The following is an 18,271-nucleotide window of genomic DNA, read 5'->3' on the forward strand; positions in this document are numbered from 1 at the left end:
GACGCAGGTGGCACTTGCAGGATGTAGCAGGCCTGTTGTGTCTGTTTACAAGGTCAGATTTTTGCAGGTAGAGGCTATTGTCAGATTTTTCTTCTGTATAACAGTATCTTTAGTAAAAATTACTGAGGAATACTACCAAGCCAGAACAAGAGTCTCCTAGTATTTTCTGTGAATCATGACAGACCACATGTGCCTTCATTCACAGAGCACAAGATAGAGCCCGGCACAACATATTCGTAAAATTCAGTTCTATTACAACTACAGCCTCTACACCTCTCTCGTCCTGCGATGCCAACTTTTTGAGCGCTGCAGGCAGCAGCCTCCTCAGCTGCGGCAGCGGCGGGGAGGGGCTCTGAGCCGGGTGCTCCGACCCCAGGTGCGGGGGCGAGCATTCCCCGGGATGCACCCCTGCTCCTTCCACCCCAGGAGCCAAGAGCCGCGGCCATGTGGGAGGCTGCGTGTGCCAGATCCAGGTTTTGCTGTCCTCTAGCTCTGGGACGCTCGGGGTTTTTTGTTGTTATGCTCACCATTTTATTTATTTTGTTTAATTGCTGCAGAGTGAGTCGCCAGCCGCTGGCAGGGCGGTGGGGCCGCGGTTCCCCCGGAAACTCGTCCGGGCCCCGCCCGGTGGCCGCGGCCGCTCCGCGGGACTCCGCGCGTTCCCCGGATGCCGAGCGCTGCCTCTGCGGACGGAGGGAGGGAGGAAGGCTAGAAGGAGGGAGGGAAGGAAGGAGAAAAGAGGGAGGGAAGGAGGCCGGGGCTGCCTCCGGGAGGCGGGGGAGGGCCGGCGGGGCCGCCAGGCGGGCAGGCCGGGCCAGCTGGCAGCGGGACGAGGCGCGGTGCGGGGCGGCGGGCGAGGCCCGGCAGCGGGCGGCCGCGCTCCGCCCCACGGCGCTCCCCGCCCGGCGGCCCCGCCGCCGCCTGGGTCCGGCCCGCCCCCCAGCACCCCGCGAGGAACAGCTCCTGTGCAGTTCGCAGCGCCGCATTGAAAAGGGAGCGGGAGGGAGAGGCAGAAGGGAAAAGAGAGGAGGGAAGAAAGGAGCCCGGATCTCTGGGCTATTGAAAGCAGTAAAGGAGCTTCCAGGACAAGCTGAATCTTCAGCAAAAATAGCTCTTCCAGGGTTAGGCTTTTTTTTTTTTTTTTCCCTTTCTTTTAGTCGAGTGCACAGGAGAAGTGCCCCCACCCCAGCGCACACCCAACCTCTCAGCCTGAGGGGCACCTGAACCAGCCAAAGCAGAATGTACCAGGGACACATGCAGGTAAGAGGCTGTCAGCAAGCTGGAGAAGCCCTTTGAACGGGATCTGCTGAAATGTGGTTCTGTGAAGTTCCTGTGGGTTGAGCAGAGGGGAGATGCCACCTTGGCACCATGCAACAAGTGAACTGGTGCAAGGTGGTCATGGCACTCCAGCACAGGGCTGAAGGGAAGAGCTGCCCTGGGGTTAGCACTGCTCAAGGGGGAGGATGGAAAAGGGGTTCTATCAACTTTGTAACTAGGTGAAGTTTTGTGTCAATGTATTCATTTATTATGCCTGCTTGTTCAAACAGATTCTATAGAGCATTCCAGGGCAAACATTGTTATGGCATGCTTTAAGTGACACATGTCTCCTGCCATCCTCTTGATGCATCTCTTCCTGTATGTCAAGTGAAGGGCAAACAATAAAGGAAAAGACAGAGCACTTGCTTTGCAAAATCTGCAAAGATTTCATGCCACACTAAAGCCATCGATTTGCACAGTGTGTTGTGCTTAAAGGTGATGGATTTCTTCCCTCCCAACACAGGGTAAGGATTGATTTTGCTAAGCCCTAGGATGACTTTGTAGAATGAATTCAAACACATGTCTAAGTGACTTCAACATTTTAGGCAGAAACCTTGTCTCATGATCCTATCGATCCACATCACCGTAGCAGCAAATGCCTCTGCCTGATAAAAACATACTAGTGCCTTGGACGTGATGACTTTAACCTTGACTCCCGCTCTCCTTCACATGGCTCTTCCTTGGAAAGCCAAGGATATTTTGAAGGAGGAGGAAATGCCAAAGTAGAGTAAAGGTTTACACTGATCTCCCAAATTCATTTTGCTTTTTGATCCAGTCTGGCTTGTGTTCATTGCCAGGAATGATCAAATGCTTTCATCACGTACAGTGGCACCAGCCTTGCATGTAGTGTTGTTAGTACTAAGGTTGTTTACAAAGAACCTGCAGTTTCAGTAAGTGTAAACTGACCACTTCTCGTGGGTGTGATTCTGCACAGCATTTAAAAATCTGCTGAATGGTTGTCAGGGAGAGTAAATTTAAGTCAATGTCAAACACATGGTTGTGTACAATACAATCTAATACTTGAGTTAAGCAAGGACTCTGATTCAGCACTCTCTGCTTTCCAGAACTGAACGATACCATGTTTGTGTTATCTGATCAACAATGATAAATAATGCATCATAATATTGCATGTGATAGAAGAGCAAACAGGTTTTAACAAGAAATATAATGAATGGAAGGAGTATACGTATTACTATTTACTTCTGACAACAAGGTTAAAGTATGTATTTTTTTATGGTAACACAAAAACCAATCCTGTAACTAATGACACTGAATTGGACATTGGCAAATAGGGACTTATATCCTTAAGAGAGCAGAAGTTCTTTGCTATGACTAATATATTGCAAGGTTTCAACAACTGTACAACACTTAGTAAATGTAATGGAATATTGAGGTGTCTGCAGCACTAGATTTTCTGAGTCATTAAAAGGTTGAAATCAAATTTGCAACAGAAAAATCAGGTCAAAACATACAAATATGTTGTGACTAATCTGATTTAAATCCTTTTCTTTCAAAATATTTATATTTTTCTAGCCCAAATGTAATCAAATTCTTACCAAATCCTATTAAAAGGATTGCTGAATTCATATTGAGTATACTTGACACTGTTAAAAATAAAAACCCACCTGAGTTCATCAACCAAACTTTTAAATATATTTTTGTCCTGACGGGAAGCATTAATGATCTTCAGATAATACCTAAAATGACTAAAGCATTAGGAGAGATTTTCATGTTTACTATATCCTTAATTAGAACTTCTAATTGAGTCAAAGACAATAAAGAGGTGATTTCTTTACAATAGAATAATATACTGTAATGTTTATCAAACCACATTGGAACACAAACTGTCAAAGTTACCATACAAGTACAGGATCAAACCACATCCAAACAAAAATGTAGGCACTTCCTAAGCTCTATGAGTCCTTTCTTAATATCTCCAAGACTTCTGATAAGATTTCTGCTAATTTACAGAAAACTATTTACAATTACCTGCCAATCTAAAATAAAAGTGAACCATAAAACCATCGAAATTTGTGTGGATTAAGGCAGGCACTTAAGTCAGTACCTGGGCTCCTAAACAAAACCAATCTTGTTTGAGCACTCAGAGCTTCCACTTCTTTAAGTGAAATTGGAATGTTTAGCTGGACTCTACCTGGGTACTTAAGCATGTAACTTTATACACCCAGATTCAAAATGATGTGCCAACATACAATGCCTGATCCTACAGTTTTCAAGGCAAAAGCTCTTCTGAAGTTACTGTGATCGAATGTAGGATCTGATTTAGAATGCCAGCCATCATTTCCCTTTTTCCTTGTGTTTTGTTCTCAGATGTAAAAGTAAAATCTGTAGAAATAACTCCTTAGTCCAATTCCTTTAAAAGATGTTTAGAGAGACAATGTTTTACTAATAACCTGATGTAACTCAGCTAATTCTGGGAAAACTTCTGAAATATGAGAACATTAACTGTAACAATGTAATAAGCATAATTACAGAGATTGAGAATTCACCTATCTTGAAGAGGCATCAAGCATTATCAGCTTGAGTGGGGAATTTCTGATTAAGCTCAATAAATTCTGTAAGCGTAAATGAAATCTACTTTATATTTAAGCACTGCTGAAGTCCAGCAAGCACCTAAAGTACTTTACTACATCAGGCCATAACATGTGTATCTCTTAATTTTTAGTTTATAGCATGGATTGGTTTTTATTTTTTCTGAATCCCAGAAAATCAGTTTATTCCAAAGATCTAGGTTGATTTCCCTCTTACTGGTTTATAAGTGAATCCTCACAACACAGAAATACTAGAGAGGTCCTATGCTGAAATTCCAAAGACAGTTTAAAAAAAATTCTAAAAAATAAGGTCAGTTACCAGTTCAACCTCTGCCTCTACATTTCCACATACATTTCTACAGGTCTAGCTTTTGCATTACTTGTGCACCGCATGCTTCCACATAAAATATCAGAAGAAAGGCAAAGTGGACTCCCACAGAGCCAGCACCACAAACACAAGCTCTTTCAAAGCTATTTCACCATCATAATGAGCATAAGAATTCGATTTAGCCATATTTACCAACCTACTTTTGTTTACTAAACTAAAACACACCAGGGACTGGTGTAGGTTCTAAGGCACATTGCTACCTCCTGAAGCCTGAGCCTTTAACGTGGGGCTTTTGCATGGGAAAGAAAACTTCTAATGAGGTGCACAGACTATTTGCCTACAAATGTACAACTTTGGTTATATAAGAAGTCCTGTTTAATTCAGTAAATTTAAGCTCTAACAGGATAAAACCTGATGGTTACAGGAGCACACCCTGGGATTGCACACATGTGGCAAGAGAACTGAATCTAAGTGCTCAACTACACAGGTGTAAGAGAAAGTGTTTCTCTCTTAGGACAATGTGTGCAACACAGCATGTGCCGTTTTCCATCTTCTTCAAGGAAACATTAGCAGGCCAGATGGAAGCAGAACACAAGCTGAGTTCATTCCACAGTCACTGTTCTAAAATATCTGTAATTTTGACAACCAACAATAAGATGTTTTGAAGTTTTTACAGTATATTATACACCTGGTACCAGTCTCTCCCATTGGCTTTTATGAGAGTTCTATAAATGGATAGAGGGTAAATTACAATCATGGAATAGGATTTTCAGCAGCATTTTGCTTCCTAGGAAATGTTTTAAATGTTTTCAAAACTGTTTGCCTTGATGCTGTATATAGTCAGCTTGCTCCAGCACAAATGCTTGAACACAAGTGTTTTGCCAAATGCTGGCAGGGGATTTTATGTATGGCAGTGTTATGTTTTGAGATGGCTTAATTTAGACAAAGCAGATATCTTGACCTCACATGGCTATCAGAGTTCCTCTGGCACTTTTTCACAAGAACAGGCTTATTAGTCACGATGCCTTGGCCAAGTTCCAGGTCAGATAGACTCCTAAACTTTTAATTGCATATACGATCAACTTCATGCCCTGAATTGTTGTTTTCTGTACTATTAAAGATATTTAACATTCTATCATTGGCCTTTCATGTTTACATGAAATGAGATGTATTAACCATTTAATTTTCAGTAAGATTCCAGTTGTCAAACACATGCCTAAATGATCGTAGTGGGTTTACAGAAAATAACTATGTATACATGAAAATTCTTGCAAGATGAAACCTGAAGGGCTTCATGTATTTTACTGGTCCCAAGAAGTGTTGCTAAATATTTCAGAAGTTATAAAAAACACTTCTTGCACTAATTCCCCAACACTTAAGACAGAGCTAACTCACTGGCAGAAGTGAAGCAGAACTGTCTCAAGATTAGCTGCAGATGCAAGTCCCATCTTTGCTTATTGATAACCTATTAAAAATACTGTAATGGTGCTGGTTACACTGCCAAATAATATAAACAATTATGAATTTACAAAAGCAATCTATCAGCCATGCAGTTTGTACATGAATAAAACTGGCCATAAAGAATATGCACAACAAAAAATTGGATCTTTGTTCAGCTGTTACGATCAGCATAAACAATAACTTTAAGCTACAAAATTCTAAAAATCTGGGCACATAACTGGAATACTAACTGATCCCTAGGGATGTTGATGAATCATAACTCCCAGCCTAGCTGAAAATCCATTCTAATAAACTGATAATTTTTCATTATTACAAGCCTTTTCTAAAAGTACTCACAATACTAGGACAGTGTTTATGGTGGTATGTTTTCCATTTTGTCTTGATATTTTCCAGTTTTTCACCAGCAGCTTTTCAAGTTTCAAACAGCAGATTATGAGCTGCTTATTAGTGAAACAAGCTAAAAATAATGAGCTCACTTTCATTGAAAGAAGTTCATTCAAAGAAAGTAGGCGATATACTGCTTTTGCCTAAGACACATACCGAAACTGTACAAATTGTGAGTATTTGTGAAGCTGGTATAGAGAAGCTTGAAGCTCTTAGGCAGTTTTACAAGAACCTAGCAGAAAATCTTGCAAAGGCACGCAGTGAATTTTTTGCTGGATGCAAATTAAGCGGAATTCTTACTAATTAAATAAGAATTCATCTTTATATTCTGGCATTAAATTCCTTCAAAACATAGAAAACCAGCAGTCCCTAAGACTGTCATTAATTTTTATAAATATGGTAGTCTAATTCCAGTATATAGCTTTCACAAAAAGGGCACTGTTTACTCAAGAAATCTTGCTGTGTTTTTTATTTAATCTACACTATTGCCATAATTTATGACAGCATAACGCAGTTACTGGTTCTTTAATGTGCGCATCTAGAAACCTGCATTTAACCTCTAGCTTCATCACACAGCTTCAGCAAGCCCCTTCACCTTCCCGCACATCCATTTCACCCCACTCATTACCTAGCATGTATGCTAAGCTTAAACAGCACTTTTTTTTTAATTATGTTTTCAAATATCCTAAAAATGCACCTGCACAACTCAAAAAACCAAGGGTTGATGATCAATAGCAAAACACTCAGCTGCTTGAAGACCTACAGAGAGAGAGATTCTATTTTGATCACTTAGCTTAGACTTGTTGGGAAGTTTCGGCTTATACGTGTTCAAGAACTAATTAGTTTTAATGGGACCCACTGTTAATATATCAGAGAGAAAAAGGCATCCCAGCAGTCTCGGAATGGAAGGATGTAGATGAAGCTGCTATGCAAAGGAGGCCAAAACGTTGGAAACAATGTTCGCAAGATAGATCAGTATGAAATATCCAAGTAGGACAAAGCACATGGAAGGATGGGAAAGATAAGCTAAGCACATACAGAAATTTAGAGTTACATTTAGGAAATGCAGTCTCAAACATTCATCCGTAGAAAATAATTCCTAATTTATAATCACCTTGTTTCTAAGCAAGATGATTACCCAGAAATAAAATAAATCAAAACAAAATGGGTTTGATGTCTAAACCAAGTCTTTTTAAAACCATCTGTCTGGTTTAATTTGCTGCCCTTTTTGCAATACTTAGGAATTAAAATGGTAAAGACATTGGAATAGTACTTAGAATGGACCTGCCCAGCTTTTTTGTTTACATACCCAGCATGGGAAGTATCTACAAGTTTGTCTCACAGAATGCAAGTTTGCACAGTCTATTTCTGAAAGAGCTGATACTGCAAAACTGAGGGAAGTACTTGTCTTCCAAATCAGGTGTCATGACATGTAAACTAAGAGCTGACTCTCTGTACTTATGCATTATCATCATTGTCCAATAACATTGCTAACAAAAAGCCTAAGGTTCTTAAAGACCATCTTCAGCAACTTCTTCTAACAGGTTACACTTATTATGAATAGTATGATATTTCATTGCTTTCTTCTTGGTCTTTTGAAATTGAGTCATTGAATTTGAGTCATCAGTACATGAATTTCACTACCAATGGTCTATTTGCATGTAAATCAATTAAGTGAATTCTAAAATATAATGTAATTGAAACTTATTATACTGAAAAAAAAACAAAGTCTTATCAGATTACCTATCCCTGTGAACAGAAAACACTACCCACAGTTCAACGTTAGGTCCTAAATGTGGTTTTTCCAAAGTTTACAGAGTCATAGAATGAGAGAATCATTTCAGTTGGAAGAGACCCTCAGGATCATCGAGTCCAACCATAACCTAACTCCAGCACTAAACCATGTCCCTAAGAACCTTGTCTCAACACCTTTTAAACCCCTCCAGGGCTGGTGACCCCACCACTGCCCTGGGCAGCCTGTTCCAATGCCTGACAACCTTTTTCATGAAGAAGTTTTTCCTAATATCCACTCTAAACCTCCTGCAATTCTTCCCGAACATTCTTGATTAAACTGCTATCAGGATAGCACAATAGATAGAAACCCCAGGTTTCCTTCTGCCGCTTCTCCATGGCCTGTCAAGGTGCTCAGATGGATTTGCTGGTGTTTCTTCTGTCGCTCTGTCCTAGTTGTTCATTTTCTCCTCCCTATCCAGGTTCAAAGGCTTTCTTGAAATGCTTTGCCTCCAGCCACGTTCACACTGCAGTTTCATTTGTGCTGCCCACAGCAGTGCAGCCCAGCTCACCCCTGTCATGCCTGCACGCTACGTGAGACGGGGTCTCGGTCACCTCTCAGCAGTGCTTGGTCACAAGGCAAATATGTCCCACAGCGAAGTTACTGCCACAAGTAGAAAGAAGCAAACTGATGGCTAAGGACTGCTCTGCCAGCAGAGCGCACTGCTCACAAACTACATCTAGATTAGGAGACAGTAGGGGACCACCAAGAAAAGGAAAGTAGCTAGCTCTAGAAGAGCAACCTGACTTTTTACCTACAGCCACTACAACATGTCTGTAGGTTAGATCAATGTCAGTGAACTCTCTTTTCTCACATGCTCATCTATTTGGGCAACCCCTAGGTAAAAAGAACCACGTTACAGCCTTTGTGACTTTCTCTGTAAAATATGGGAACACTCTACTACTACATGTTCACTTGTCTTACAGCAGACTACTATCTTCTGGTAACTTGCCACTGTTAATTTCATATTGATCCCTTAAAAAGCCTCTTGTCCTAAAATGGATGTTGAATATAATACAAGTCACATGAATACAAAACATCTTTGGACAGCATTTTTCAATTAACATACAAAATAACAGTTATGCATTTAGAATCTGTCAGCATAATAACAAAAGCATATATGATAAGGAAAGTATTGTGCAATGAATTCAGACAAACAATCTTTCTTGATTACATTAAGACTTTGTTTTCTGTTATGAGATCCATAAAAGAAATTCAAATACTTTTATCCACTGACATTTAGAAATGGCAGCCTCACAATGATCTTGACATGCATTTATTTTAGGGCCAGTCAAATTTTTCTTTGTATTTTCTTTTCCTTAGCTCAATCATATGGCTTTATAGACTAATTTTCAAAAGTGAAGAAACAAATTTTAAAATTTGCCTTGCCAACATTAGAGGCAGCAGTATTTATCTTTACATAAGTGAATGTAGGTGGAAATTAAAGTAATATAAATAAGACAATAATTGGCTTCCAAGCCTTTTTCACATTAATTCTCGTCTTCCTAAGGTCACCAGTTAGATTCCAAAGTTACAGTGTCAAGTGGAGACTATAACATCCCCTGAATAGGGGCAGAAAAGCTGTTACAAATTGCATTTTTTATGGCAAAATTTTCAAACATTTTAAAAGTTCATAGCTGGTATTTTTCACAGAAGAACAGATTAACATTATTTGTGTAAAGTGGGAGGATGGTCTTAGTCTTCAGTAAGGCCTTGGACACTATTGTCATAGAAATAACGATAGAACTGTCATAGAACTGATTAATTAAATAACGTCAAGTGTAGCTTGACATGTCTCAAAGTGACAAGTTATTTCTGCTGTCATTCATGAAGTTTAGCACGGAAGAGAATTTTCCAGTTATAGGCTTCAGATGTAGATGAGATCTTTCTTCTTTTGCCATTTGTTATCTAACACTCATTTCAAGAACCAGGACAATTTTAAGGCTTCAAAAAGGAATACAAGGAAGAATGATCAGCAGCAGTAATATTTTGCAGAGAAAATCTGTTAAAAGGGCAAGAAACTCATTCACAGGGAAATGAAAATTATAGTATTAAAGGAAGGACTGTCAGACTGAAGAAAGTTTAATAGGGAAGGTCCTTGTGCATGAGTATTGGAACTGATGTCTGATGTTTCATCCAGAAACCTGCTAGAAACAGGAAGATGTTGATTGCATTTGTTGATTAGTCAGTGCTGGGAAACATCATCGGTATTGGGAAACGTTGTCAGTACTGATGAGTTTCAGGTCACTATGCAGAGGGAGCTGTGTGAACTTCAACAGTACAAACATGATTAGATTTAACAGCACAATATGCTGTTGAACATCAATAACAAAAAATGCCTACCCTAAGCTGCAAAATATCATTTAGAAATGACTTTCACATAAAAGATGACTATAAGCCATTAATACGATATATCCATAAAAAAGACAGATACAGTTCTAGTTTTAGAAGATGTTTTTTCCAGAATAATCAGGAAAATAGCAATGCCAGTTTACAATGCCACTCATAAATTTTCAGTCGAGCATCTTGTACAGATCTGGTCGAGAGGCATGGAAACAGGTCCAAAGAGAGATCATCAAGGAGAAGGGAAAGCTTATCTCATGAAAAAAAGACCAAAAGATTTTGGCTTATTTTGTCAAGCAAAATGACAGATCAGCAGGAGCATAATCACAGCATGTAAATGCATCAGGGAGATAAACACCAGATACGGAAAAACCTAAATTAGCCAAGGACAAAACTGGCACAGGAACAAATGGATATTAACCGTCTGTGAATAAATTTAGGTTGGAAATTAGAAGAAGGTTTCTGATCATTAGAGCAATCAAGATTTTCAATAGTCTTCCAACTGGAATAGTGGAGGCAAAAAACCTAATTGCTTTAAAGATGAAACACGGTTTATGAAAGACTTAGCATGACATGCTCCCCTTGAGAGCTGAAGACTGAACCTCAATAAGCCAGCAACACTCTCCTTGTTTTCTGAAATTTCTCTGACTTCAGCACAAACAAACCCCAACTCTTGTTCAGTAAGACCAAAACCTTCAATGTCAAGAAGTCCAAAGTCTTCCTATTATGGCTGTGGAGGGCTTGATTGTCTTCACAGCTTCAGGAACCTTCTGCTAATAGAGCCAGACAGGAACTGACAAATGAGTGTCACCTCCTCCCACTGCCCAGCCCGAACCATCGTTCTGACTACTTGCATAGCTGAGCTCTATGGTTTGAATACTCTCTCTGCCAGCCTCCTTATCGAGTCTCCCACTCAGCTGAACTGATAGTTTTGCTATGTATAAGACCTTAATAATCAGAGGAAATGTATTGCACCCATACAGCTAAACTCAATGGTTCGTGCTAAAAACACTGGAGCTTTTCCACGTCTTGTATTCATGTTCCCACAAGCAGGCACAGAGGACTTGAAATCACCAGCTGAGTTAACAGTGTGTAACAGTAAGCTTAGATTTATTTTACTAACAGCCAAAGTGTGTGTGCATGAGGATCTAAACTAGAGCCTATTAGAACCAGTAGGGATATCTTCCCAGACCTCAGAGCTAAGATACAGCTTTTGCTCTGTATTACCACCGCTCTTCTCTCCTGAGCTACAAAAATAAATTTGATAGTCATTATTTAAAGCATATGCTCTTACATAAGAGGACTCGGTGCTCTGTCTTGCAGTCCTAGTCAGGAAAAACTACTGAACTCACTTTGGACTGTTCTCTTGGAAAGGATCATAAAATGACACCTTATAGTCCCATGTCCCTTCTAGCAGCCTGAGTCATAAGATGATTTTGGGGTTAATTCAGGCTCATAAAACTACTTCAGGATCTGATTGCTGGAGTTCCTGTCCCATTTCAGATCACGATGGCTGTGATTTACATCCCTCAGTGTATCAGACAGGCAGATGTCCATGAAAACTCCATCACAACTCGATAACATCATTACAGCCTTACAGCTCTTGGCTGCTGGCATTTGCTGCGCTGCAGTTTACCAAGCATCACTATTACTCATATTTCAGAATTGCAGGAGTCATGCCAGCAAAGAGTTTCCAAACAGGTGAGATCACTGCATAGTGACCAGTCAAAAGCATATTGCTGGATTTACTGAGCAAGGAAATAGGACAGTCATTTGATGAGTTAAGTAATTCTTCTTGCCAGTACACAAAAAAATGAACCCTTATTTCCAAAGTGTTTTATAGTTGTCAAAGAATAACAAAATTTTACTGCCCTCTTCTCAATAGTCATTGACAAATATCAGAAATAAAATTTCAAATAAAATTCCGAGTAATTAACTCAGACTCATTAATAATCATCACAGAAAAAAAAATGTACATTCAGGTTGTTGCATGTATATTTTGTGTATTTGCTAAGCACCAACCTAAGTAATTTTTTTGTGAATTTACAAATGTGAGTATTTACTATTGCTTCTTGCACACAATCCTGCTGAAGTTCCATCCCATATAAGCATCATTTGTAGAATTAGAGAGCAGGATTACATTACTGAAGTGGCCAACCAGACAAGACAGACACAGACTAGAAAGACTACGTACACCAAGACAAAGTTTGTCAAATGGCTAAACTGTGTGTAGCTAGTGTGCCCACTGAACAATTGCAATTGGCTGAAGAATTGCAAATAGAAAATATGGGAATAATAAGGTTTTTTCTAACTTTTGCACAGCTCTTCACAAGGATATAGAGTGCTTGGCTTACACTAATAAACAATCAACTTTTTTGATTTAAACAGAGTTCAATGGCTGCATGGTGCTTTCTTTCTTGCTAAATCATCAGTTCTAACAATTAAAATCCTACCTAGCATTTCAACAGACAAGAAAATAGTTGCTTCAGCTGCATAATCATTTGGACAGGGGTCAGAGGAATTGCAAAAGGAACACATTTACACTCATCTACAAGTGGAACCTGAGCACAGTTACTTTTTTCACTATGACATTTATATAACAGATGCCAGTCAATGTTTTATTTTGAAACCATTGAGATGATGGTTGAACTATCATTCCCACTTCAGCTGACAATTAAATACATACCTATCAAAGACCTGCTAATGCTTTACAGAATACTCTAAGTTTACTAGTCAGAGGCAATTATGCATCTATATTTTTGTGGGTTCTTTTGATTCTTTGTAACTGACACTTCTTGAAAAGCAATAGAGTCACTGCTTAAGGGTTCATCTACCCTTGTCATTTGTTTGTCCTCAAATAATTAAATAGTTTTCATAAAGGACAAAATAAATATATTACAGATAATAAATAAATTCTGCTCTGGCTTATATCCACAGGCTTTCACTAAATAACAGGAGAAACATTTATTTAGTGGATCTTGTTACCATTTCTTTCTCCACAGTTTCAGTTCTGGGGAAACCATTGGAATTTGTGTTTACGGACAGTAAAATAGTTTCTGGAATATGAGAAGCATAATTTCAAAACAGTAAATTCATCACAGATTTCTGTCTTATGTCACCCTCTTATCAATACTTATTATTGGCAGAGAATCGTGGCATTATGTACTCATGTACTACAAGATTAGCTTAAAAAGATGCTACTCTATGTTCATCTGCTCCTCATCCAGTGTAATCCTAGTTCCAGTAAAAATTGGTGAGAAAGATACCATTCATTTCAGTGCAATCGGCATTTTGTTTAGAATCTTTCAGTGGGAAACATTGTTCCTTGCCCCAAGGTAGTTTTAAAGGGATATCATCATTCTGTGAACACTCAGCAATAACTGATACAGAAGTAGGCTAAATTCTGCTTTGGGGACTTGTACTTGTGCCACAAACAAATGGAGTGTCAACATTATCTACTTTCTGCAGAAATAGTTGAAAGATTAAAATACCTAGTGTACAGTTTGAAGGCTTTTAAACATGATCTCCTGTCTATAAGAAAGACAGGTTGCATTGTTTGCAGATAATTTCTTCCAATAGGTTAGATAAGAAAAGCATTCAATCAATTACACAATTTTGTGAAACTGTTATTTACTGATTGGATTTGAAAGACAACATCTGGCTCAGATGTGGGGAGAAAGTTTGAAGTTTGAAGCATAATCAGCTGCTGTCAGTTCAGCGTGTGGGAAAGGTCCTGGCACGGCCATTACAGGCACTGAAGTCCATTTGCCCAGCAAAGATGGAATCCTCCCAAGTATGCATGTGCCAGCTCTTAAGTCCTTCACTGGCACTGCTCGGGGTTTTATCAGCTACTTACAAATCATTTACACTGGCAGCAGCCCCAGATGGATTGGATTTCTATTTAAAAGCAAGTGCTGTCCAAAAACATTCTGGATCCACATGCACAATGAAGTAACCTCCAGTGGTTATGGCAGTACTACACAGAGATCTGGGGTTACGTTCCTTTTTTGCCACTGCCACAGATTTTCTACATGAACTTGGGCAAGGCACTTATTGCCTATGTGCCTCTGTTCTCCATCAGTAAGACGGGAACAAAAGGACTTCCACCATCACAGAGTGTTATCCAGATGTAATAAAACATATAGAAGCACACAGTCATGCAGTTATGTACACTACTTTTTTTTAGTCTCCTTAACTAAACTCGGATAAAACACTCTAGCGAACATAGGAATTTAAGATTAACACCTTTACATCACCTGGAGCACATCCTCGGCCACATGATTCTTTGTTACAGTATCAAAAAGCAGCCATGAGAGTGGGCCAGCCAGTTAAGGTAGCTATGAGAGACACATCCCAGCCATTAGAGCACTTCTGCAGGAGAAGGAATATGCCAAAGGTGTCCTAAATATCACTGTGGTTACTGGCTGCTTTAACAGCCTTTATCTGCAGAAAGACACTAAATCTTCAGAATAGGTATAAATCTCAGTCTGCCCCATGGGTAAAGGAGGATACAGACATTCTCTCCCACCCTCATTTCTTAAGCTACACTAGGAAAGACAGTTTCAACCAAACTTGCTGTTAAGAGCCATAGCTTTTGCTTTAAGTACTTCTCAGTTTTGAATGCACTTCTTTATCATTAGACTGTGTGAGCTGTAAGCTGCTGCTTCTGGAATCGCAGACCAGCTCTCCAGGGAAGATCAGCAGCCTCTCAAAAAGATAAGATACTTGGATCTCAATTCCCTGTGGAGATTCTTGTTTAGGAGAAGAAAGCAGTCCTGAGTCCTATTCCCTCTACATGCTGCCTCTTTAGAACTATTACTACTAATGATCATACCAAAAGTTATCTGTCGTGGGTCAGAAATGGAAAACAGAACAAAATCAGATAGATCTTGAGTTGAATGAAACAGATCACTGCAAGTTTCTGAGTTATACCCCATCTCTGACATCTGCAGAGACTCTTATTTTGAGGGATGATACAGAAATAATTAAAAGAAAATCTGGTGCAAGTTATTAGAAAAAAAAAAAAAAAAACAAACAGATAAATAATGTCATGGATTAATATTTAATATTGCTATTTAGCAATAAAAGATTTTTTTCCATCAAATGCTGAAATACAGAACATACTGAAAACATCCAGAAACCACTAAACCAAATTGTTTTAAGAAGAAGCTACATGGCTTTTTAGAGAGGGAATAGGAGAAAACAAAAAAAAAAGAAGAAGAAGAGAGGGCACTGCTGCTGGCTAAGTATTTGTTAATTTTTCATGTGAATTTATTGCATATGTAAGTGATTGAATTAGTAGCACTGACAGGAACCCAGGCACAGTAAAAGCTTCCTGCTACTGACACAGCAGTGCTGGAGCTGCACAGCCCTGGCCATTAGCGATCCCGCTGCCCGAGCCCTGAGCCTGGCTCTGAAACCGAGTCTGCAGAGCAGACTGGAACCAGCCTGAGCGAGGCATCACTTCTGCGGTGGGAATTCTCAGACATCCATAACAAAGACTAGGATGAGACCACTACACTTTTTTAGGTTAATGACCTCATTTGGACTCTGAGGCCAGGCTCCAGGGAAGAAAGTCCAGTGCGAGCTAGTATCATGCTACCAAAATACTGCAAGGTAAGTTTTGGGGGAAAATGTTAAGAGGATTTTGTGTTTTATGGTGAAAAGACTCAATGCAAAAGGGTGTCAGAAACAGCCAGCTTGCAGACAGACTGTATGGTACAGAAATCAGAATGATTTCCCACTTTTGAGAAACGAGGGTCATTTCCAGACACTCAGAGGCTGAGCCGTGAAGTCTGGATCTTCTACCAGAGAGTGATAGATCGCTTCAGAACAGCGAGGCTTTGAGAGCAAACTAGGGGAATGTAAATTGCCTATCTGCTAATCTAAGCATGCAAGTCTATTGCCAAATATTACCATCTAAAAGGAATATAGGTATCATGGCTGCCATGAAGTCCTTAGGGAGGCTCATAGCCTTTTGGAAACCCTTTCGGAAACCCTTTCCTCCTTCTCTGCAAGATACTAACCTTTAGCCAATGTCGGTGCTTCAATCTATGTAAAGAAATTGTATGCACAGTAATAGTTGGGGAGTGGTAGAAACAAAACTGTGCAAAACATCAGGGATGCAGTGTGTTGTGCGAACTGTGTATGAAAACCCCATCTCCAAGAATAGATACAGATCTTAAAAAAAAAAAAGCCACACAGTATTTCAAATGCATTATGAATGTGCAGATGAGCAGCCATGGGGAAACACTCCATCGCCGTCTTATACATTCCTGTAGCGTCAGATTGTGACAACTTAGAAAAAGCTCATATTACATTCTTGTAAGAGTAACGCTGCTGGATTTAATGGTACTGCTAATGGGGTAAGATTTTTCTTTGAGTACGAGTGCATTAAACCAGCCCTCAGTCACCACTTCCTGGTTACTGCTTGTGGTTTGTTCTCTAGAGCAAACATGTATTTCTCTCACTTGAAACTTCTGCTTGTTCTGAAAAATAATAATTGCTTAATATTTTCCTTTTCACTGCATTCAGCCTCATGGAAGGAGGATTTCTTTTTAAGCAAATCATTTTACATGTGGAAGAGTGAAAAAGAATTACTGTTCTTTGATTAGCAGTGGTAGAGCTTCACTTAACGCATTCTTTTTTTCAGTAGGTCTAGACAGTCTCTTCCAAAATTTCATTTAGATATCATTTGTAATTCATTTGAACAATTTTAGCCACTTAGTAAAGTTACTTCAATATTTTTCTTTTTATTGAAAGTTATTGCACTGCTGCAAGCAAGGTATTTTGTGTGATGAATTTCTACATGGTTGATCCCAAAGGACAGGAAAAAAAACACAAAAGACCCCCAAACTAAATTCTAATCTAATTTAACAATAGCTGTAAGGGAAATGAGGAAATATTAGTTACTCTAGAGTCTCAGTCTCATGGTAACACGAAAAAATGAAGCTGATTATCCAGAAGTTTTAACTAGTGTAAGTTTTCACCTATATATACAAATGTCTGTGAGCAACTATAGACAAAACCCAGCAGAAGCTCCCATTGAATAATGACATTGTACCAATGACAAAATTCAGGAGCTAGGATTGAGATACACATTATAAATACAGACTGAGGTGCACATCTAATAGTAAAACTAGCAAATGTTTTTGACATTTGGACCATACCTGAAGTTACAAAATGTGTTCTAATACACTGACAGATTTTGAGTCTAGAAGCATCCATTTATTGTCATCTCATATGACCCATATCATAATACAGGCTGCTAAACTTCACTTACTGATTTTCAAGATCAAGACAGCTTAAATGAGAATAGCATTTACTCCGGTAAAGCATCCAGTTATAGCTTACAGACCTAAAGCAATGGGAAATCTACTATCAATTGCTCGAAGTATTCCAGTAGTGATTCTCCAGATTGTTCAAAGTATTCCTAGTGAGTATTAGCAACTTATTATAACATTTCTTTCACACTCATACAGAATACATTATAAACTATCTTACAATAATATAATAAAGCAAATAATATTTTTAGAATTCTCAGGTAAGATGAATTATAATGAGAAGGTGTTTAATTATGTTTAAAGGAATGGAGAGCACATCTGAGTCAGAACCTGTGTAAATAGGGACGTGAAAGAATCAGTTTAAAGTCTGTATCTTCTTGTTCCCAACACAACGTTTCAGTTCATTTACCGTGGACAAAAGCGGCAGTTGGAGGAGTCAGAGGAATAACACTCAAGGCAGCAGCTGCCCCTTGCTGTATAAGGCACAAAATGATCTTACAGCATCAAAGTTTCCATTGCTTTTGGAAGAACTAGGATTTCACCTCTAGTCTCGTGGGAGGGAAATGTGACCAACTTTTAGAAAACAGCTGGGTCAAGAAATAGGAAGGCTGCTTTGTAGAGTGAACTTAAAATCTAGTCACATGTGTGTGTCTGGAGTGTGTATTCCTGTACATCATAGTAAGGAAAATGTAAACTGCCTACTCTGAAGTAGTGTGAACATCCACCTATTTTAGAATATTCTCAGAAAGTCCCTGGTAATGAGATTTTTTACACTCCAATTAAGAGAATAGGATGTGATGGTCTCTAAGCCTGG

At 39.3% G+C, this 18,271-nt stretch overlaps 1 protein-coding gene across 11 annotated transcripts in view; it reads left to right on the forward strand.

Annotated features, from left to right (window-relative positions):
* The first annotated feature begins 346 nt into the window (after window positions 1–346).
* Window positions 347–18,271, forward strand: part of PEX5L (peroxisomal biogenesis factor 5 like) — a 109,612-nt gene continuing 91,687 nt past the window's right edge. For 3 of the 11 annotated variants that reach the window (XM_021293103.2, XM_065072932.1, XM_065072934.1), the window contains exons 1-2: window positions 347–473; window positions 1,158–1,260. In XM_021293103.2, the coding sequence (XP_021148778.1) occupies window positions 1,240–1,260 (21 nt within the window). In that variant the 5' untranslated portion in view covers window positions 347–473; window positions 1,158–1,239. Of the gene's footprint in view, window positions 474–798; window positions 1,261–18,271 lie in introns of those variants that run through there. The other 8 variants (XM_005506577.3, XM_065072933.1, XM_065072937.1 and 5 more) reach the window with 6 other exon arrangements.

This window comes from Columba livia, chromosome 9 (assembly GCF_036013475.1).
Source record: "Columba livia isolate bColLiv1 breed racing homer chromosome 9, bColLiv1.pat.W.v2, whole genome shotgun sequence".
Lineage (NCBI taxonomy): Eukaryota > Metazoa > Chordata > Aves > Columbiformes > Columbidae > Columba > Columba livia.